At 45.3% G+C, this 21,538-nt stretch overlaps 2 protein-coding genes across 2 annotated transcripts in view; one reads left to right on the top strand and one right to left on the bottom strand.

Moving 5' to 3' along the window:
• The window catches only part of LOC110472928 (transient receptor potential cation channel subfamily M member 8), a 47,687-nt gene extending 37,001 nt beyond the window's left edge, over nucleotides 1-10,686 (top strand). Inside the window, 8 exon segments of the mRNA XM_077785233.1 lie at nucleotides 1,164-1,255; nucleotides 1,967-2,104; nucleotides 2,848-3,020; nucleotides 3,193-3,370; nucleotides 6,118-6,294; nucleotides 8,005-8,103; nucleotides 9,314-9,347; nucleotides 10,607-10,686. Of these exon segments, the coding sequence (XP_077641359.1) occupies nucleotides 1,164-1,255; nucleotides 1,967-2,104; nucleotides 2,848-3,020; nucleotides 3,193-3,370; nucleotides 6,118-6,294; nucleotides 8,005-8,103; nucleotides 9,314-9,347; nucleotides 10,607-10,657 (942 nt within the window). The 3' untranslated portion in view covers nucleotides 10,658-10,686.
• A 1,258-nt stretch (nucleotides 10,687-11,944) lies between these two features.
• Nucleotides 11,945-21,538, bottom strand: part of LOC110469976 (transient receptor potential cation channel subfamily M member 8-like) — a 39,607-nt gene continuing 30,013 nt past the window's right edge. The window contains exons 9-17 of the mRNA XM_077785232.1: nucleotides 20,365-20,417; nucleotides 17,919-18,116; nucleotides 17,031-17,133; nucleotides 16,376-16,494; nucleotides 15,452-15,742; nucleotides 15,011-15,106; nucleotides 14,318-14,436; nucleotides 12,946-13,040; nucleotides 11,945-11,964 (exon numbers count right to left, since the gene is read on the bottom strand). Coding sequence (XP_077641358.1) covers nucleotides 11,945-11,964; nucleotides 12,946-13,040; nucleotides 14,318-14,436; nucleotides 15,011-15,106; nucleotides 15,452-15,742; nucleotides 16,376-16,494; nucleotides 17,031-17,133; nucleotides 17,919-18,116; nucleotides 20,365-20,417 — 1,094 coding nt within the window. The remainder of the gene's footprint in view (nucleotides 11,965-12,945; nucleotides 13,041-14,317; nucleotides 14,437-15,010; nucleotides 15,107-15,451; nucleotides 15,743-16,375; nucleotides 16,495-17,030; nucleotides 17,134-17,918; nucleotides 18,117-20,364; nucleotides 20,418-21,538) is intronic.

Genomic DNA, 21,538 nt, shown 5'->3' with positions numbered 1-21,538 from the left:
AACAGAGGGGTCTCTCAGATTTTGTTTTCACATCCCAGACAAAGTAAGAGCAGTTTGCCTGGGGTCCCTGTAGCTGCTGCAGTTAGATAACCAGTTCTGGGGAGAAATCAGCCCTTGGTCTGGAACAGTCTCTGACCTGTAAGCCACTGGCTCAGCCCTGCTTTCACTTCTGGTGGTCCCAGGGATTTGTAAGTAGCTGGAGCTGCTCCTAATCCTGTTTTGAGCCATGGGGAAATTGGCAAGGCCTTTTCCCTGCTGTTTCCTTAGCCACATGGAGGTAGCCTCCAGCCAGGTGAGTGGGTGGACTGGGGGGTGTGAAGGAAAGCCCTGTTTTCTCCAGTGGAGAAGGAATCTGGACAGAACCTCTGTGCATTTCACCTCTCAGCAGAAGAAACTGCTTGGAATTTGGAGAGCTGCACCTCAGTCCCAGATGTTTTATTTGATTTAAGGAGCGACTGGGCAGAGACAGCACTTGGGAGAAAACTCCCTTGGATTTCTGTTTGTTTCCCATAGAATTACTAAGGACAAAATTGCCTTCCTTGGATATGTCAGTTAGAGATTCATTGAGCAGTACTCTGCAAAACTTTGATATCAATGGAAATTGAAATTGAAAAGACTTACGATTTGGGATGCAGTTTATTTCTCCAGACCTGGCAGAGGTTTGTCCTGATGAAGCTTCTTGTCCTTATGAGTCACCTCTGAATTGATTCCAGAAGTTAGTTCTTGCACAGACTTGGGATCCAGGCTGCTGTACCACTCAGTCTGGGAATGAGCAGGGATTCTCACTAGACTTGCAATTCAGAAATAGAGAGCTATGTAATTAAAAAAAAAAAAAAAATTAAATCTGGGTCTTGCATCCAAAGCATGTGTATATAGCTGGGGGCAGATTAGTGAATGAGCTCTGTGAAGGGAGAGAAGCCAGGATGCATCAGCTACCCTTAAACTGTTACCCCCTTCCCCCCTGCAGTGCTTCCTGGGTCACACCAAGACCCAAAAAACCAGGTTGCCAGTAACTTGTGGCATTGCTGGATACATGAAACCCCTCTTTCTGGGAAAACTGAAAGCCATCTGAACTCTGATGTTATTTACTGTGTGACAAAATGTTAATTGGACAAAGAAACTATACTGTGTGGGAGTTATTTTCTGTTCTTTTTCCTTCCCAGTGGTACATGAATGGCAGCAAGTATTTCTCAGACCTGTGGAATGTTATGGATACCCTTGCAATCTTCTATTTCATAGCAGGAATTGTGTTCAGGTGAGTAGTAGTGCCTTCTCTTGTCCACGTTACAGCTTTGCTTCCCTTCCTTGGTGGGTTTTGCCTACAACCTGTAATTAAATTTTGGGGAGCAATGTGTTCATGGAATTCGCATTGTGAAGGTCCCAAATACTGACAAGTGTTGACTTAAAAAAAAAAGACAGGGGATCTTTAGAATTTTTTGTGGCTCCTGCTACTGGCTGTTTAATATGACCACCTGGGCCTTGCATTATATTTAAGAGGACTGTGCAGCAGCCTAACAATGTCATTATCTCCTAGAAGCTGTTTTACACAATGGGGTGAGTTAAAAACCATGGCAAAGAAATGATGGAAACACATTTTCCAAAGTAATTGTGCAGTCAGCTGTAACTTAGTACTTGTTGCCTCAGGGCAGTGCAGCAGATGTTGCACTGTGGTGGTTTCAGAGGGCTGTGGGAGTAGCTCCAGGTACAAATTTCCTTGCTGTTAATAGCTTTAAGGGTAAGAGAAAAAGTGAGCAGGATGATGATGCATGTCAGGAAGAAAGGGTATAAACCGAGTGTGCATTAACCATCTCTGTCACCTGTCATTAGATGGGGTCCTGGATAGCTGTGCTCTGCTTTCTAATTACTCACCTACCACTCTCCATTTCAATGTTTCAGTGTGTTTTTACCTGATTTCTGCATGATTCAACCAAGGCTTCTCTTTGTTTTCTTCTGCTGTCTCCATCAGGCTTCACTCTGATGAAAGCTCTTGGTATTCTGGGAGAGTAATTTTCTGTTTGGACTACATAGTTTTTACCCTGAGGCTCATCCATATTTCCACAGTTAGCAGGAATCTAGGACCCAAAATTATTATGCTGCAGAGGATGATAAGATTCTGGCAGCTATTCAAAAGTCTAAATACATGATGTGACAATTTTTTTTTCCCCCTTCCCTCTTAAGAGTGAAATCGCCATGTTCTGATAATGGCAGCAAGTTAAATCAGCTAAACAGGATGAATTAAGATTTAAGTGGGACCTAATTAAGAGTAGGGCATTTTTCTCTGTCAAGAGAAAGAGTAAGGATTAGATTGAAGACGAGAAGAGGAGACTTGCTTCCTGGTAGCTTTTGTTTTCCATACCTCAAACATTCCAGTGGTATTTCTGTTGCTCCCATCGTATTCCCCAAACAAGAGAGTGATGGTAGAGGGTACAGGAGGAGGACTTTGGTCCTCCACTGCATCCATCACACAAGTACCTGAGGAAGAGAGTGGTGAGGATCCTCTCATACAGTGCTAGAAATTCATGCAATCATTGGCCAGAGTGTCTGGGCTGTAAATGCTGGTTGGAAGCCATCCAGAGTGGCATTTTCAGAAGCTTTCATCTCACAGGGGTAAGGTGAGCCACAGTCCTTTTTACCTGGTTCTGGCTTTTGTGGAGCCTGTCCGATGCCAGGGGGATATCCTGTATTCCAAAACATGCTTTGCTTTTGTGGTTGCATAAATATTTTTGAAGTTCTCTGAATGGGAGTGGTCAGTTATTACCATGTGTGTTGTGAAATTAGGAGCCATACCTGTGTGGCTTGCAACAGACCTGCAGGGGCGCACTGATTGATGCCTGTTGTCCCTTTTCAGATGATAGATGTCTTCTTCTTCCTCTTCCTCTTTGCTGTGTGGATGGTGGCCTTTGGTGTAGCTAGGCAAGGCATCCTGAGGAAGAACGAGCACCGCTGGGAGTGGATCTTCCGCTCGGTCATTTACGAGCCCTACCTAGCCATGTTTGGCCATTACCCTGATGATATTGATGGTATTTATCTTCTGGGGAGTCCCTCCTCGGTGGGTCAAAGGTTCTGTCCTTCTAAAGGTTGGCCAGCCCTGTGCTGGCCCCCTGCCTCCAAGTCTAATGGGGAGCAGGAATGGAGGGATGAGGGCAGGACCAGCAGAACGAGGAGCTCACTGTTTGCTCTCCCCTCTCTGAGGTACCACCTACAACTTCGACCACTGCACTTTTTCTGGGAACAAGTCCAAGCCCTTGTGCGTGGAGCTGGATGCCAACAACCAGCCCCGCTTCCCGGAGTGGATCACCATTCCCCTTGTGTGCATTTACATGCTCTCCACCAACATCCTCCTGGTCAACCTGCCCGTGGCCATGTTTGTGTACGTAACGAAGGAGCCGTGGCTTCCTGGTCATCCCTGCACTGACATAGCTCTGGGGAAGAGACTGGAGTGCTGGAAAACAGCAGGAAGCCAAGCCTTGCCTCTGCATCTGTCACAGCAGCCTGGGGGAAACTGGTGCAGTGTCCTGGGGAGGGATTGCTGCCTGTCCTTTGCCTCCATCTCTAAGCATCCTCTGCACTGTGGGTGTGGTGCAAACCCCAGCAAACCCATCACAGGGGTGATGCTGGGTCAGAGCCTTACCGAAATGTGAGTTGCTGCCCAAGTGAACTTGCTTGAGCAGCAGAGTGAGTAAATGAGTTATCATCACTCTTCAGGACACTGTGGTTTTATTAACCTGAGCTGCTGTGTGGTGAGGATAAGTCTGGTATTGATTTGATGGACCTGCCATTTATTGTTCTGACTTAGACCACAGGCAATGGGCCACATCCCCCTGGGACATGCAAAAGGACTTTGTCTTGAGAAGTGCCATCACCTCTAGACCAGCAAGGTCAGGGAATGTCTTCCTCAGCTTCTCCCAGAAATCTTTGTTGCATCCTCTGCAAGCTGTGGCACAGAGTTGATTTAATCATGGGAAGTTCCTCATATCAGACTTTGGGGGTGTGTTGCCTTCATGTCTCACTTGGGAATGCAGCTGGATTGGTGTTGTGCCTCTGTTCCCATTCCCAGCCCTTGTCCTTTTCTGCTTTACACTCATGACAAGAGTACTCAAAACCTCTGACCACCCTTCTTGAGGACCACAAGTTTATTTCTGTGATTTGATGGTACCTTGGCAGGAAGTTGCTTTGGCAACAGGAGTATTGACAGGACTCCTGGTGCTGCTCAAGAGCATCTCTCAGCTGAATGACGCTGCGTTTCCTGGCCTGAGATGAGATGCTAGAGAGTGGTAAGTTGAGAATGCCTCAGATTTAGGTTCTGCTCTGACCCCTTTTCCCCAGGCTGACCTAGAATCTAAAGAAAATCAGAAATACTATTTTTGGCAAGGCATCCAAGATAGGTAAAGCATATCTGTGCCTGGGGAGAGACAAGCATGCTCATACTCCCTAGGAAGGGTGCAAGTACCTCTCAACAATGAAGGAAAGTATACAGCAGTAAGCCAGCTCTACCCTAAAACCTTTAATATTTGCTAGAACACTTTAACAGTACCTGATGGTAAATGCTCTGGTTTATGCTGTTATGCCAGTAAAAAACTCTCTAGTTTTCACCAGTTGCATCTATCTTTTACACAAAAAGGGAATCTCCACCAGGTGAAGGTTTGCATTTATCTCACATAAAGTGTTGCCTTCATGGGAGGCAACGGCGACCTGGTTGAAAGGAACAGCACGGCAGCCCAGTTTCCCCTGGGCCACTCGGGCTAACGACACACGCAGGACACCAATGTGGTGGACGGTCTAAAAGCCTTTATTATCTTATCTCATGGGTTTAAATAGTCTTGGGGGACTCTGTTACGTCAGGGGGGGTTGGCAGGGTCTCTAGGGTTAGTCAGGAGTGGAAAACTACTGGGTTAGGTGTGGTTACATTCTTTGGGGTAATGGATAACATGTTGCAGGGTGAGAGGGGGATGGGGGTCTTTCTTTCCGTCACATCCCGAAATCTTCCGTTCGCCTGTCCCTATCTACTACAATAAAGGTGCGTTAGGCTCTCAGCAGAGGCATTTTGGGAGCATCCATCTGCCACTTAATGTCACACTGAAAGGTCAGGCAGCCTGGGAGCTGCTTGCACCTGTGGTTGTTGCTTTGCAAGGTCCATACAGTGCCTTGTGCTGTGGGTTTGATCTGTGCCTGCAGTGTCCTTAATACATCTACTATAAATCTCAGGAGCTTTTAAATTTCTTGTAAGTATTCTAGTTTTAGGTTTGGGCTTTTTCCTAAGAAAGCAGTTATATGCTCCGTTAATAAGACACAATATCTTGTGAAGAAGCATCCTGTTCTCATGTGTCTAGGCTAGAAGAAGACTGGTTAGAGCTGAGGTAGTAAAAGTACATGGAGTATTTTCTTCCTATTCATATATTTTCCTGTTTATTTGTAACTTCAAAGTTTTTTGTTTTTTTTTTGTTTTCTACTGTTTTAATTCCACCCATTTGCAAATTACTCTCTAAGGAGGAGAACAAACTAAATAACCTCCTAGTCAATAAAAATGACTACCTTCAGAATGACTAGGGCCCCTAACATCAGAAGGACATGGAGCTGCCGGAATGAGTCCAGAGGAGATTCTCAAAGGGAATGGAGCCAGGCTAGGAGAGCTGAGGGTGCTCACCTGGGGAGAAAAAGGCTCCAGGGAGAGCTCAGAGCCCCTTGCAGGGACTAAAGCAGCTCCAGGAGAGCTGGAGAGGAACTGGGGATAAGGCATGGAGGGACAGGACACAGGGAATAGCTTCCACTGCCAGAGGGCATGGATGGATGGGATACTGGGAAGGAATTGTCCCCTGTGAGGGTGGGCAGGCCCTGGCACAGGGTGCCCAGAGCAGCTGTGGCTGCCCCTGGATCCCTGGCAGTGTCCAAGGCCAGGTTAGATGGGGCTTGGAACAACCTGGGATGATAGAAGGTGTCCCTGCCCATGGCAGGGGATGGAATGGGGTGAGCTTTAAGGTCTTTCCCAAGCCAAACTACTCTGGGATTCTGTGACTATAAAACCATGCCCTGGTACAGTAGAGGAATGCTCTGTTCTTGGCTCTGATGAAGCTCTTTGGTGACCAACTCATCCTGGTTGTGTTCTCTCTTTCCCATCAGTTACACTGTTGGATCAGTGCAAGAGAACAATGACCAGGTGTGGAACTTCCAGTGCTTTTTCCTGGTGCAGGAATACTGCAGTCGCCTGACCATCTTTGCCTACATATTCATGATGCTGAGGAAATGCGTCAAGTGCTGCTGTAACAAAGAAAGCAAAGATCCATCCATTTGTTGTGAGTTGGATTTTTCCTTGTTGACCAAAAGTCATCTCTGCAGCAGGTGCATTGCAGTTCCTCCATGGCATCCTGTGCTTATTCCAGGCATTTTGTGCTGTGCTGGGAGATTTCCAAGGGCCATGTAGACCTCTGTCATGCAAATCCACTGTGCTGCTGGAAATCTCTTCAGTAAGATTCAAGTTTTCAAGTGATATTTATCCAGTGCTCTCTTATCTAAGCCATTTCCATGTAGAATTGCCTTGTGTGTTGTAATTCATCAAGACTTCAGATTAATCCTAATTCTTTAGGGCTGCTTGTGCTATTTCTCAGCTTTGCAAGGTTGTGGGTTTGGCTTTTTTGTAATTCATTCTTCTTTCTAGGGAGTGACAGAAAGAGAACAAACAGTTTCCATGTAGCCAAATGAGCAAACCACCTCAAAAATGTGACAAGTCAATGCTCAAGCTATTTCTCCTTTTTCTGTTGGGGGACACAGATAGGAATTGTTTTAACAAGCCTTCCCCCTTGCCTCTCCAGCAAATATAGTGTTTTCTCAGCTGAGAGAGAATACATTGAATTAATTGACAGGCTTTTTCCCATCCATCAATAACCTGCCTGGTGCCCTGCAGCAGAAGCTGGATTTGTTACCAGTTTAGGAGGAAGGGCTTTCTTTGGGGTATAAAATTGTTTAGCACTAAATCATTTTGGCTGTCTAAATTGCTGTGTGGATTTCTTGCTGGGGAAGCTGTTGGGTGGCAGAAATTCCTGCTCAAATGATGCACAGTTGATGTTGCAGCTCTGAAAGAATGAGAGAGTTAATTAGAGCCAGAAAATGGTTGTGGTTTTGCTGATGATAGGAACTGAGAACTGCATGGAGGAAGCACACTGATGTATTGACTGTGGTAAAATCCTGCCTTCCCCTTTAACTCTTATGGAAATGGTTGGGATTTGAGTGCTTAGATGCTTGTTGGATTGTGGGGGAACAGCTGAGGGGTTTGTGAGGTCAGAGGAGCACTGGGTGGAAGAAAGGGACTTCATCCATTCACCAGCCTGGGGCTTCTTCTGTCGCAGTTTATTTTATTTTTTTATTTAAACCCCTGTGGTTTATTGTGTCCTTTTGGAACATGACAAAATGCTGAAGTATTACCCTGGATGTCTTTGATGCCTCAAAGTGGGCTTCTCTGTATCAGCTCTTGAATTTACAGCACCACCACAAAATGCTTCTTAGAGAAGACAATTCTTCATCATTCTGGAGTGTTTCAGTTCAATCAAAAATCATATATCATGGTCCTTAGAATTGTTACTCCTAATGATCCAATATGGGGTAATGTAGAAACAAATGGAAAGCTCAAACCCAGATGGGATCTTGCTAGAATATCCTGTACCTGTTGAAGCAAAGGCACCTGTGTTAACCAAGACTCAAAAAAAGTACAGAACGACTTCTGGAGCTTGTAAGGTTGTGGGTTGGTTTTGTGTTTGCTTATTTGGTGGGTTTTGGGTTTTATGTTTGCTCGTATTTTGTGTTTTTAAGTGACTCTGGTTGCCAGGAGCATTCAGTGAAAGGCATTAGTGTCACATCTGTGAGAGCTGAGTCACAGGTGGGCAGTGGGGCTGTGAGTGCTCAGGATGTGGAGAAGGGAATCATTAACCTCTGAATGCACACACTGACCCAGCCGCTTTGCACCTTGGCTTTCGAACACAAATTAAGTATTTTTCTTTCAAATACATTTCCCAGGCTCAAGAATGAGGACAATGAAATCCTGGCATGGGAAGCTGTCATGAAGGAAAATTACCTTGTCAAAATCAATACAAAAGCAAATGATTCATCAGAAGAGTAAGCCTGCCTATCTTTGTCTTCATTCTCTTAATTTTCTCTTGAACATTTCTAGTGAAGGCATATTTTCAGCCGCTCTAGGTGTTTACAAACTAATGAGTAAGTAAATAAACTCAGCATAAATGTGCTTTTTATTTCTGAAGTGAAATGGTGCTTTTTTTTGTTTGCTGAAGAGAAGACAAAAAAAGTCTTCCCATGGTGTTTTGAGATCTCATCATGGGAAGCAGTGCCACAGCTGACTCTTACTGTAGCATTAGTTTAGGCTGGATATTAGGAAAAAGTTCTTTATGGAAAGGGTTGTCCAGCCCTGGAACAGACTGCCCAAGGCAGTGGTGGCACCCCCATCTCGTCGTGGGGATTTAAAAGCTGTGTGGATATGGCACTTGGGGACCTGAGTTAGTGGTGGAATTGGTTGGACTCGATCTTTTCCAACTCAAATAATTCTATGATTTTACATTTAGCAGAGAATGTTTACTGTTGGACCTGGAATCTCAGACATTCCCACAGCAGTAATCCAAATGGAGATGTGTAATTAGTAGCATGAGTTGTGGAGACCTCTGAGGAGGGGAAGATGGTCTTTAGAATCATGGTATTTGAAACTTTGGAGACTTACGCTTGGATATTTCTTTGACTGCCAGCTCATGGAAAGATTATCTTTGGGATCTGTCTCACTGTTTTCAGAGTAACAGTATAAGAGGAAAAAAAAAAACAACAAAAACTGAAAGAAAGCAAGAAAACAGAACACTGCTCGAGAACAAAACCTGCTCTGTATGATTGCTTAACTTTGCTAACTTCTGGCAGCTTGAATATTTCTCTTAATCAGAGACAGCTGACAGGAATGGACAAGAAAAACCAGACCCTTCCATATCTGTGGGCATGAACATTGCCGTCCACAAATAAGTGTTTAGGTTAAGACTACCCAGAGACAAACAGCATTGCGTGAGAAGCCAAACAAATACCAAAAACATTTCCTTGGTACTGGAAGCAAAAATGTCTTGAGAAGGAAAATGTAATAGCATCCTACTAATAGTAATTTGCATGTTAGTTAATTTACTTGTACATTTTTACTTGTAAAAATGATGCCAGTCACATGCAGCCCTGCCTCCCTGGGAGGATGGAGCACTGGGGAGAGTTGGGGTGTGGTAATTAGCCAAGTTTTCCTTGGTATCCAGACTGATCCCATTGCTTCATGTTCTCCTTCTGCTTCTAGGATGGTGCATCGATTCAGACAACTGGATGCAAAGGTACTTCTGTCCCAGATTGCTCCGGGAAAAGTGATTCTCTCTGGTAAAGCACGGGGTGTGCCATGGCAAGGAAAATGAGACTCCCAGAGTTGTGTGCAGTCTTTGTCACTGTCACCAGGACCCCATTTTAATTGGGCTTTTTTACCGTGCTCTTTTGATTCCATAGATAGGAGTGTGTAGGGCGTGTAGTGATTAGGACAGAAGGGAATGGTTTTGAACTGAGAGGAGGATTAGATGGGATAATAGAAAGAAATTCTTGGCTGTGAGGGTGGGCCCACCCTGGAACAGGGTACCCAGCGAAGCTGTGGCTGCCCCTGGATCCCTGGAAGTATCCAAAGCCAGGCTGGATGGGGTTGGAGCAGCCAACAATGAGCTGTGAGATCCCTTCCAAGCCACAAGAGCTTTCTAATGTGCAGGAAAATGAAACAAAAACACTTGCTTAGCACTGGAGGAGTGTTTCTCAATATTCCTTGTGGGATGGACTAAAGCAGAAGTAATTTCCATCTTAAACTGCAACATTCTGCTGTCTAACTGGTCCATGAAACGCCAGTGGGAAGAAGGGGTGTCACACACTTGACATGTCCCCGTCCCAAAGGTGTCTGTCAAGTTTGGCTTCTGGTGGTGTTGGCATGGTGTAATTAAGCAATATAAGGCTACCCATATACCAGAGAGCACATTATGAGTTTTGTCATACAAATAATTTTTTATGACTGTGATGTTGAAATGGGTATGTGTGTTCACAATGGGTATTTTCTGAGGCTTGACTGAATTATCTGTTTGGCCTCTGAAGTGGGGAGTGGCTTTGGTATGAAGCACAGACTTTTTGAGAAGCTCAGGTGAAAAGACCCACATATACTTCAGAGTACTTTTTTTGGTTACTGTCAAATAATTTAGATTGCAAAATAATAGCTTGCTTCCAGACTGAAAGGGAAGTGGTGAGTGAGTCTGTGGTTAGTGATGCTGCTCTTGAAACTGAAAGGAGATCTGCTAACCTTAATTCTCTCCTGAAAATAAATACCCATCTCTTGCTTTTCTCTTCTGGTTACTGCTGGTTAACTCACTGAAATAGAGGCGTCAGGGCTTGCTGCATTAATTGCCCTGATGAACACTGTACTTGGGACTGTCCTCTCGAGCACTCTTGCATTCGGTGTAATACTTGCAGAGGCAATTACTTGTTACTTTCATTGCTCATTAGCATTGCATTCCTTCAGCTAGATGGACTTTACAAAAATAACCTCCTCTTTTTTTTTTTTTTTAAGCTCTCTGATTTGAAAGGCCTTCTGAAAGAGATTTCCAGTAAAATTAAATAAGTGGAGCTGAAATTCAAGAGCAGCTACTGGAGCAGGGTAAGCCCTCTTTAAATCCATTGTCTGCCTTGAAAAAATTACCAGCATTTGTGGTGTTAAATTGGTGTGTCTTTGAAAGAAGAGCTAGTATTAATTGTTGATGGTTGTATTCATATTGTCTGATACTGGGGAAGAAACGAGACCCAACTTCTCTTCCTCATTTGTGTTTTTCTTTATGAAAAATACAGTTTTCCATCTGGGGTTTCTATCAATTTTTGGCACTGTTTAAAATACCTTGTTTTGCTTGCTTGCCTCTGAATAACTAACCCAAGGTTATTTTAGTTGTCTTTTTGTTGGAGGGCTTCTAGAAAATGAGGAGCTGCTGTGCCGGATCCTTTACCCTTGGTATCTTTTAACTCTGAAGAGCAGGCAATCCAAATAGAAAAGACAGAAGTGAGGGCAGGAGTAAGGTTTATTTTTCCACTATCAAAGTGGGGCATTAGGCTGGATTGCTGTAGCCTTCCTGTGTCCTGTACAATAAACTGCAGTGTGAGGAGCTGACCCAAAGCCTCAGGTCCAGTTTGAGTGTCGGGTCATCAGCCTTGTGTCCTTTTGCCTCCAGTTTCAAGAAAGAATTGTTTTGGGTCCCACAGTGGGATGTGAAAAGCAGACAGAATATTGATGCAGAGAACACTGTCACCTTTAGAGACAGCAGGTTAAGAAGTGTAACTGTTGAATGGGATAATCTGGAACAACTTGATCAGCCCGGACATTACGGCCTGGCTCTTTCTTCCACAGAGTGGTTTTGTCCAAGAAACCTTAAACCTGTGCCAAACATTTCCCAGTCAGCTCACTCTTTTCCTGGGAGAACTGGATATTCACTTGAACTGAGTGCCTTTTAGTCATGAATGACTTGCAACCACCTAATAAAATCTACAAGGATCACCAGTTCCTGGTGCTTCTGGGATGTGCTGGACTCCAAGTTGCCTAAAAAATAGGCTGTAAAATAGTGGAACTCTGGAGGCCATTTAGTCCAGTGCTGCTCAAACAGTACCAGCGCTGATCAAAGGGAGCTGCAATGTGGCTGGAAAACAGGTTGTAATTAGATAACCAACGCATTGGTTTTCAGGTCAAGCGCGTGTGTAAGCAGATCGTCGTTGGGGGCACATATCAGGATGTCATCCATGTAGTGTTGTATAATTACGCCCTTGGTGGCTGCGCGGACAGGGGACAGCAATGAAGAGACGTAACATTGGCAAATAGTTGGAGTATTTTTCATTCCCTGAGAAAGAACTCGGCAATGGTATCTCTTCACTGGGGCTTCTTGGTTGCTGGAGGGAACGGAGAAGACAAAACATGGCGCATCTTCAGGGTGCAGAAGAATTTGAAAGAAGCAATTTTTTATAGCAATGACAGCCAGATCCCAATTTTGCGGTAACATCGTGGGGGGCGGCATTGCTGGTTGGAGAGGGCCCATGTCTTCAATAACTTTGTTAATGGCACAGAGGTCATGGAGGAGCTGCCACTCGTCTTTGCTCGGTTTTTTTAAAACAAAGACAGGGGAATTCCAGGGGGATGTTGTTTTCTGTCTGTTCCCCTGGGCGAGTTGCTCCACCACGAGCTCCTGGAGCGCTTTTTGTTTTTGCTTGTTGAGCGGCCACTGCTCTACCCAGATTGGTCTATCAGTCAGCCAGTTTAATTTCTGGGTAGGACACCTCTCAGCGGCCACTGCCTGAAAAACCTGGGGGGTTGGAATGTCAATTGTGACCCCCCACTGGGCCATCAGGTCCCTCCCCCACAAGGGTTCCGTGTAGTCTAATACAAACGGACAGAAATATGCCGATTGTCCGGTTGGCCCCTTGGATTTTATGACATTCTTAGATTGTTTGGCCAATTGGGTGCCCCCTACACCTTGAATCTGTCCAGCCACATCCTGCAATTCCCATCGTGAGAGCCAATCCCACAAAGGGATAACTGTTACATTTGCCCCTGTGTCAAGTAATCCATTTAGATACTTGTGCTCACCCCCTTTCCACATGCAACATGCTATCTTTGGTCTGTCCTTCCCAGTACCTGGGCTTAACATACTTGCTAGATTTGTTCCAGGGTCTTCTTCCAGAGATCTTCAGGGTCAACTGGAGGCCCAGGTATGGGAATGGCCTGCGCTATAATCTGGCCTTTTGGAAGGAAGACCGGCAGGTGAGCACAGTGCAGCCGCACTACTAAATGTTTTGGATTAGATGGTGTTAAACTGGGTGCAATGGTAATGTCAACGGGTATGAATTTTGTGTCCCCAAGAATGATGTACTTACTGCAGATGTTCCTCCAGGTTCTGGGGTCCTTAGCGTCCATGCCGATGAAGTGCCAATCGGTGTCAGGCAGATACAATGGCTCAGTCAGGGCCAACCTATAAAGGGAGAAATTAGATTGGATGTTAAGAATTGGTTTGGGATGGTCGGGGTCCCGACCAAGCCACATCTTGGAAATGAAGCTAACATCCTCCCCCATATAGGTTGGTTCATTGAGAAGAGTCACATCCGGTGAAACGTCATTATCGGTATTTGTGTCACAGTTCGAGTTCTTAGGTGGGTGCCTTGCAACTTTGTCCCTCCCCTCTGGTAATGTTAACTGTCCTGCCTCATTTATTTCTTCACGCAGGGAGGGACTGTGCTGGCTATCTAGTTTTTTGAATTTCCTCCTTGGTGGAGGGTGCTTCGCCCTTGTTGTTGCTATTGCTTGAATTTGAGAAAGTCCTCTTTCATTGGGCATTGATGTGCCCAATGGCCCTTTTGGTTGCAAAGGTGGCAGGTCTTCTCCGAGAGATGTCCTTTAGATGGTGGCCCTTGGAAGTGGTGCTGCTGCAGGAGTTGACTTACTTAGGAATCATAGCCTCAGCAAAGGAGACTCTCCAGGATGGTGGTTGGGGAGTCCCATGGGGATCCTTTACAGGAATGGTAACTTTTCTTGAGCAAACATGTAATGTGTTCTGCAATGTGGGTTCCGGATCGAGGGGTAGTGTCCAGGGTTGTAAGATAAGCTTGTATTCTATTTGCCATCTGTTGGAGGTTGGGCAGGTTTGTTATCTCTTCCAAGAACAATGGTTTGCTCCAAAGAGGTAATGGTTTGTTAATGGGCCATTGACTGACTCACTGCAGGGCTGGTAACGTAACACCATCCCATTGTGAGATGCTCCACCGAGAGGGGGAAGCCAAGCACTCTTTTATTGTATAAAATGGTACATTTTGGGAGACAGAGCAGCTCTCTCTTTGCGGGATTCCCAGAGAAGCTCCTTCGGCAGGATTCCCAGAGAAACGGCCGGAGCACGGTGAGGCGGCGGCAGCAGCGGAGCTCGGAGGCGGCCCCAGCGCAGAGGAAGACCGGCCCAACTGCCACCAAATCTTCAGAGAAAACTATACCCTTCTAAAGATCACCACTTCAGCTGCAATTCATCAGCCACTGCAAGAGGAGCAGCTGTCATTTCAACCGGACTGCTACCAACACCCCAACTCCTCAGGGTGTCAGGTTGTGGACTTTATCACTAGTTTTGTTTGTACCAATTGCGTTTGCCTTTTTAAATTGTTATCTAGTTTTCTCCTAGTAAAGAATTGTTACTCCCATTCCCATATCTTTGCCTGATAGGCTTTTAATATAAAAATCCTGGTAATTCGAAGGGAGGGGGTTTACCTTCTCCATTGCACAGGAGGCTTTTGCACTCCTTCACAGACTCCTGTCTTGTCAAACCAAGACACCATGCTTTTCAGGAGCTTACTGGTCCCCAGGGCTGCCAAAGTGCAGCCTCTGGTCTGTGGAGAGAGACTAAAGTCATGCAAATCCCCCTGAGAATGGAACATGATCACAGAATCCTGAAACCACAGTGATCTGGGTTGGAAAGGATCGTGAAGAGCATCTCATCCCAACCCCCTGCCACAGGCAGGGATAGCTTCCACTATACCAGGGGGAATCCTTTAAACATTATCCTCCATTTTGCTCAGTTCCCAGTCCAGAATGATCTATTGGATTTTACAATCATTACATTTCTGTCTAATCCAAATTAGAAATTGGATTTCCATCAAACAGCTGGAATCAGAATCCATCCATGCTGTGAAATGTGTGGGAACTCAGCATCCCAGCTTAGGCACAGATGACAACATACAATGGATATAGACTGCTGACTCACACACAACCTTAGGAAATGAAAGGATAAAGTCCACATCCAGACAAAATGGGCAATATAAAATCTACTGAGAGTCATCTAGCAGTTATCTCTTGTGGTGTTGTGTTTGAAGCTGGACGTGGAGCCTTCAAAGGCCAATAAACCAAAGGCACAGAACCCGACTGCGCTGCCTGCAAAGAGAAATAAAGGAGAACTTGACTTACTTGCTCCCAAATGACTTTGGACAACTCCTTCTTGTTCTGAAGAACTGACCAAATAAACAGAGCTTGCAATGGGTGCCTTGTGACAGGACACTCCTCCTGAAAGAGAGAGCAAGAACTCAGACCTAGGCTCACCAAATGTTTTCAGCAGGAACAAATCCATGTCTGGACTCTCCTGTTTTTGTATTTTCTTTGTTTCACAGCCACCTTACCAATCCCTTCTCTCAGTTCTCTGCCAGTTGTCACACACTACTGTGAGCTAGGTTACATTTGCTATTTCTATTAAAACCTTTGACTTTAAAGTATTCGACAGGAAAGAATCGGCCTCCGTGTTTTTCCTGAAGCTGGCAATAAGAATATTTGTGTAAAAGGCACTTTCTGCTCTAACCACTGCAGTCCAGATAAAACCTCACTTGCAGCAGGATCAAACTGCCCATCACTCACTGAGAGCTGGATCTCCATCTCATCCTTGCTGTTTTTGTAGTATCTTTTGAAACCTCTCCGGAAATCCTCCACCATCTTCCACACGAAGGTGAGGAGGGCATCATTATAGGAGTTCTTGGCAATCTGCAGGTTCTTGAACACCAAGCTGCTGAAGTTGTTGGTGTACAGCTCCCTCAGGACCTCAGTGGTGAGGAACTTCCGTAGATTCAAGCCGTTCTCCAGGAAGAGCCAGACAAATTTGGGCCTGTCTTTCACCAGGGCTGTGAACATCACATCCTGCAGGTCAGCAGACTAGGAAGAAGTGGAAAAGTAAATATTAGGGAACATATGAGACGTGTACACCTTATCTAAGGCCTGACATGTGGTCACTGTCACGTTTTCATCAGAATCAGTTTTTTTTCTGTACACGGTTGCCCTGGCTGGATGGCCCAGAGCATTTCTGGCATGGGCAGATCACCTTTGCAACCACTGATCGTACAATAGATCATCATGGAATGATGGATCATGGCTTCATGGAGTATCCCAAGTTGGAAAGGACCTGCAAGGATCAAGTCTGACACCCCTGGCCCTGCACAGACACCTCAACAATCCCATCCTGTGCATCCTTGAGAGCATTGTTCAAATGCTTCTTGGGCATTCCCTGGGGAGCCTGGGCAGTGCCCAGCATCATCCAGAGGAAGAATATCTAGCCTGATCCTCCTCTGACACAGCTCCAGCTGCTCCCTAGGGTCCTATCCCTGTCACAGCAGAGATGGGAGCTGCCCCTTGTGAGGAAGCAGCAGCTCCCAAGGAGGTCTGACCTCTTCTCCAGGCTGAACGGAATGTGTCAGTGCAGGAGCAATAAACACCAAGAGGCTGAGGTGCTGAGACAGTGGCTCCTGCTGGGATGTGTCCCCCCTGCACTCACTCAGAAGGGGGCTGTACCTCCCAGTTTTGGTCGTTGGTGAAGATCTCATCGCTGGCCAGCTCCAGCTGGTTCCACTCCAGCAGCAGCTTCAGCTGCCCGTTCCAGTTATCCTTGTTGTGCTCGTTGGTGCTGAACGCTGCAGAGCAGGAACAACCTCTGGGTCAAGACCAGGCATATTTATCATCTCTGCTTCTCACACTGCCAGGACAAGACTCCTTCCAAGTGGCTCTTTCCCCACACCCATGCACATCTTCCCGACTGGGGGGCTGGAGGATGCTGGAGGCTCAGGGATGTGTTTATGGTCCAAGACAGGCCACAAAGGAGCTGCCAGGAGCACCTCATAACCAAGGTCAGCACAAGGCTTCCTTCAGGCTCCTCAGAGTCCTGCAGCCTCTACACAGCAGAGATTCTGCAGGATTCCTACCAGCATCCCTAGGGTTCTCCAAGCTGCCTTCCCAATTACCTGGTTTGGATTTTTCCCACACTGAGAGATCCCATACTGCTGCTGTAGCCTGCCCACACCCCTTCAGAAGAAGACAGGCTCCACACTGTGGCAGTAGCTTAGCTCTAGAGAGATAGCACTGCTCTAAGGAAACCTGTTCTAGAGAATAAATAGCCATTTCTTTTTCAATTTTTAAATCCCCAAACAAACTCAGAAAAACAAATACTTGCCTTTGTACAGGGCAAAGGAAATGGCATTGCTCACAATTTCATCTCCAGCTCCTTCTATTTTGATCACGGTCAGTAAATGAGGGCTCTCAAGGACTTCTTTGATCTACAGGAAAAAAAAGTGTTTCAAAGCTATCAAGGCTGTTTAGTAACAGATCTCCTATTAAAAAGAAATTTGCCACCACATCACAGAAAAGCTGCTTCTCATCAGTCCTGAGTTTTAACAAATCCAAACAGAAGTAGATAATGAGCTTGATTTTAAAGTCACCAAAGGACAACGTTAATTATCCCCTGAACATACAGCAAATAACTGTGATTCCCCTATGCAAATCATTTTGAACAAGATGATATAATCTCAGTAATTAGAAGTGATTCTTGAAAGTAGAAAAGATTGTGACAGCACAAGTTTCAACTTATGTCAAGCAGTTTGTTAGCGAACAGTCTCTACCTCCTTGTGCTTTGTCAAAACCAGATAATTTTTCTCATAATGAAGCTTTGTAGAGTTAATTTCATTTTAGCACATGAAAGACAAATAATCTTGGCCATTTCTGATGCAGGAGGAAGTACACTCTAAAGCAGCTCAGCAGAAGCTGTGAGGAGTGTGGCCAGACAGGGAACACTGCCTTCAGCAGCTCCACACTCCACAGGGAAGACATCCTTCTGGAACCTTCTTAACTTTCCTGTGAGCAGACATCTTCTGACTTGATTGCAGCCCCTTCCAAGGCTTTTGTTCCAAACCCTGGAGATTCAGAATTTTCCTTTTTTAAATCTGCACAGATGTAACATGTCAAGGAGCCCTGCACACCCCATATGTCACCAGACAGCAACACCCCTGACTTGGAAGCCACCAGCTGCTCCCTCTACTCTCCTCCCACAGCATCCCACACTCACCCACTTGATCCAGCTCTCAGTCTCCTCTTCTGAGAGCCTGGAAATGGTGCGAGGCAGGAACCTGAGCAAGCTCTCCTTGACACAGGAGGAAGCAAGAGTGCCTTCAGCCTCCACCAGGCTCGCAATGACATCAGCAATACGCCCAGAGCCTTCCACCACCACACAGGGAATCTTGCTCTTGATGGCCACATTGATGGACTAAGGAGACACAGGGAGAGCACTTGAAGCATGACTGTTATTAGAGCCTGCTATTGAGTAAGGAAGCCTAGGGAACAACAGAAACCCACAGTCCACAGGAGTATTTTTATTATTAGCCACTGATGCATTACCAGTGACAACTCTTTAAAGCATCATCCATCTAATGAGAGAGGGCTGTAAAGAGCCCCAGAGAGACTGAGAGTCAGAAATCACCATCCGCCAAATTTTCATAGAATCACAGAACAATTTGTGTTGGGAGGGACCTCAAAGCACATCCTGCTCCACCCCCAGACATGGGCAGAGACAACTTCCAGTAGGCCAGGCTGCTCAGTTTGAGAGTGGATCAGCAGATCAGGACAACTGCCAAGTGGAAATGGCATTCAGGTCACACAACAGTGCTGCCCAGCTACAGTCACTGCTGGTTTATGGCACAGCATTGCTCAGCTGGGACCCAGGGCTCTGGATTTATTTGCTGGAGGCAGAAGCAGCAGTGTTTTACAGAGAGATCATTTCTGTAGCATCACAATCTAATGTTACTGAAAGTCTCCAAGTAGCCACTTACATGATTTCGCACACAGCAATATAGTACATGGATTAATAGCAAGACAAAAACCTGCTGAAATAATGCTGGAAGGACCATTAACCTTCCTGGTGCAAAGACCATAGGAGATGCTGGTTTCATTCGCATCACTATACTGAGAACAGTCACAGCATAAGCTGGCTGCCAGCAAATTGTACAAAGGGATTCAATGCAAGTTATCATCAAACACTGGAAAGACAGAACATCTATTAGTTAAGAGAGCTTTTTGAGAACAAAAAAAAAAAACAACTCAGTCATCAAAACTGTGCGTGCATTCCTCCTGTCAACTGCAGAGCAGGTCTCTGACAAAGGCAAGGAGGCTTTTCTTATCAGCTAGATGAAAGTGGTTTTCTAAAAAAAGGTTCAGCTAAAGTGCATGTTTTACATCACAGGGAAATTTAAAACAGAAGCTTGGAACAGTTTTACTTCTCCCTCACTAATGCTGATTCTAGTCATCATGCACCAGTCACAGAAGCTGAGAAAGAGGGAGCCTTTCCTGGCCAGCACTGCTAGGACCAAGGCATGGCAAGGACAGACATCCAGAGCATGGACTCTGCCGAGTCATTGGGGCTGGTCAGAGACTCAATTTACTCCTTTAAGAAAGGCTTCACCTCAGAATATCTCAGTGCACTTCCAACACCAAGAAATAAAAACTCAGCATGACATAAACCAGCCTCAAGTTGCACCAGGAGAGGTTTAGGTTGGATATCACAAAATATTCTTCACTGAAAGGGTTGTCAAGGACTGGGACAGGCTGGTTAAGAAGTCACCATCCCTGCAGTGTCCAAAGAATGTGTGGATGTAGCATGTGAGGACAGGTTTGGTGGTGAACATGGTAATGGTGCTAGATTGACCTCAGGATCTTAGAAGTCTTCTCCAACTTCAATGTTGTCTTGATTCTATGAAATAGCCAAGAGAGCGGCATGGACCCTGAACTGAATAATCATCCAGGTACTTCCCAGAGGAAACTCCTGCCAGGAATTATGCATTTATTTAACAAGGCTTTAACTCATTCTGGTTAGGCAGCTACTAAGTCTGTGTTGTGTATCACTGCTTAACAGTGGGTCTAAGGTCTCAAAAAAATCTTTTTTTTTGGAATACAAAATCATAAGTCTGCACAGCTACAGCACCTGGCAGTCAGTCAGCTCCTTCAGTGGTAGCCAGATCCTTTCTCAAACATCAGCAATTTTGAGCTAAATGGAAATGGACATATCCAACACAACCCTTTGAGCACAACCTTCCTCTAAATCCTGACTGGATGCTTCATTTCATCTCAGGACCTCCAATTAACACTGCATTTGCATTCATCGCAATTGGGCAAAGATAAAATTCATCATGTGAATGGAACCAAACTCCCATGAAACATACAGGGAGGCTGGGATAACAATCTGGAATTTCACACTGATTCAGACCAATTGATTAACACAGCAATGAAGAGGAAGCAGAGATCATGCTCTGAAATCACATTGTTTATCCTCCTGACAAGCCAAGTAGTTTGATCAACCTCAACAGTAACATCACAGCTCTGGTGAGAACAGGAAGTAAGGCAAGCTTCTGTAAATAACAGCACTGTCTACTTAGTCAAATTTCTTTTGGAGCAATTTGTCTCCAATATTAGAGCAATGACCTGTTGTGATTCCTGGAAAGAAATAAAAGAAATTAACTTACGTTCAAAGTCTCCTTCCCACCACCTAGGGCAAAACACACGATTAGTGTGGGAACTCAAAATGTCTCTCAGACATTTTTAGAGGTTCCAGGCCTTGGTCAGAGGCATTCTAGACCCTGGCAGACAGCTGAAAAACAGCTGTGATTTTGAGTTTGAGCCATGGAATGAATTACCAACTTTGGAGGTGGAACAAGCAATCACAAAAGGTTAGATAGTATAGTAAAAGTAGTTACAAAGTAGAGGGGAAATTTTTTTAGTATTGTACAGGGGGGTTTTAACACATGTACAGGGGGGTTTTCACTTTGTACATGGGGGTCAGAAGTTCTAAGATGGAGGAAAGTGGGCTGATCCTGTTCTTCCTCCTTCTTTTTCCTTACCTCCATGTTCTTGGTGATGTTGGCACTCACAGATTGGTTTAGAGTAGAAAAACACTTGGCAGCGTAGGTAGTAGGTATTGGGGAATAATTGTAAACATGTTATACGTAATATATCTTATAAAAGATAGCAGCAGCCCTGGGCAGAGGGAGAGACGAAGAAGACAGCAGATAGAGAGGATGTCAGTGTGTGTGTGCCTCTACCCAGGCCGCTGATTAAATAGCGGCAGTTCAAGAACATAATCTGTTAGATAACTAGAATAAACTGCCTTGAGACCGAACAGCTAAAGCCTGCGGAGTTTTTCTTTGGAAGCATGGGTTGGAGGAGGAATTTCACCACCACATGAGATCCCAGAGCAAGGCCAGGGTTCTCACAATTGGCGTCCCTGGTCGGGCATCAACAAAAAGAAGAAAAAGAAACATCAAACAACCTCCAACCTTCATCGGCAGAAAAAGAAAGAAGAAAAAAAAAAAAAAGAAGAGCAGTACACACTCTCCGCAATTTCAAGAAGAAAGGGAGCGGAAAGCTCAAGATAAGAACCTGACCTTCACCAAGGCATTTCGTCTGGAGGACAACCAGGAGGAGAGAAACCAGAAGCGCGCCTGGGATTCCTCGCCTGTGGCCTGCTGGACGATAGACAGTGCCATCTCTGGACTGACTTCATGCTGACTCAGCTTTTGGTGAGAATGGTCGAAATTAAGAACATGGGGAGGGAAGGATTTTTCCCAATGACACACTAAAGATTTTTTTTTAGCCCTATAGGGCGAAACTTCTACCCATCAGGTAGAGACAGCCCAAATG

This window comes from Lonchura striata, chromosome 8, assembly GCF_046129695.1.
Source record: "Lonchura striata isolate bLonStr1 chromosome 8, bLonStr1.mat, whole genome shotgun sequence".
NCBI classification, from domain to species: Eukaryota; Metazoa; Chordata; class Aves; order Passeriformes; family Estrildidae; genus Lonchura; species Lonchura striata.
Note: the sequence above shows the minus strand (reverse complement) of the source record. Positions and strands in the feature narration are given on the sequence as shown.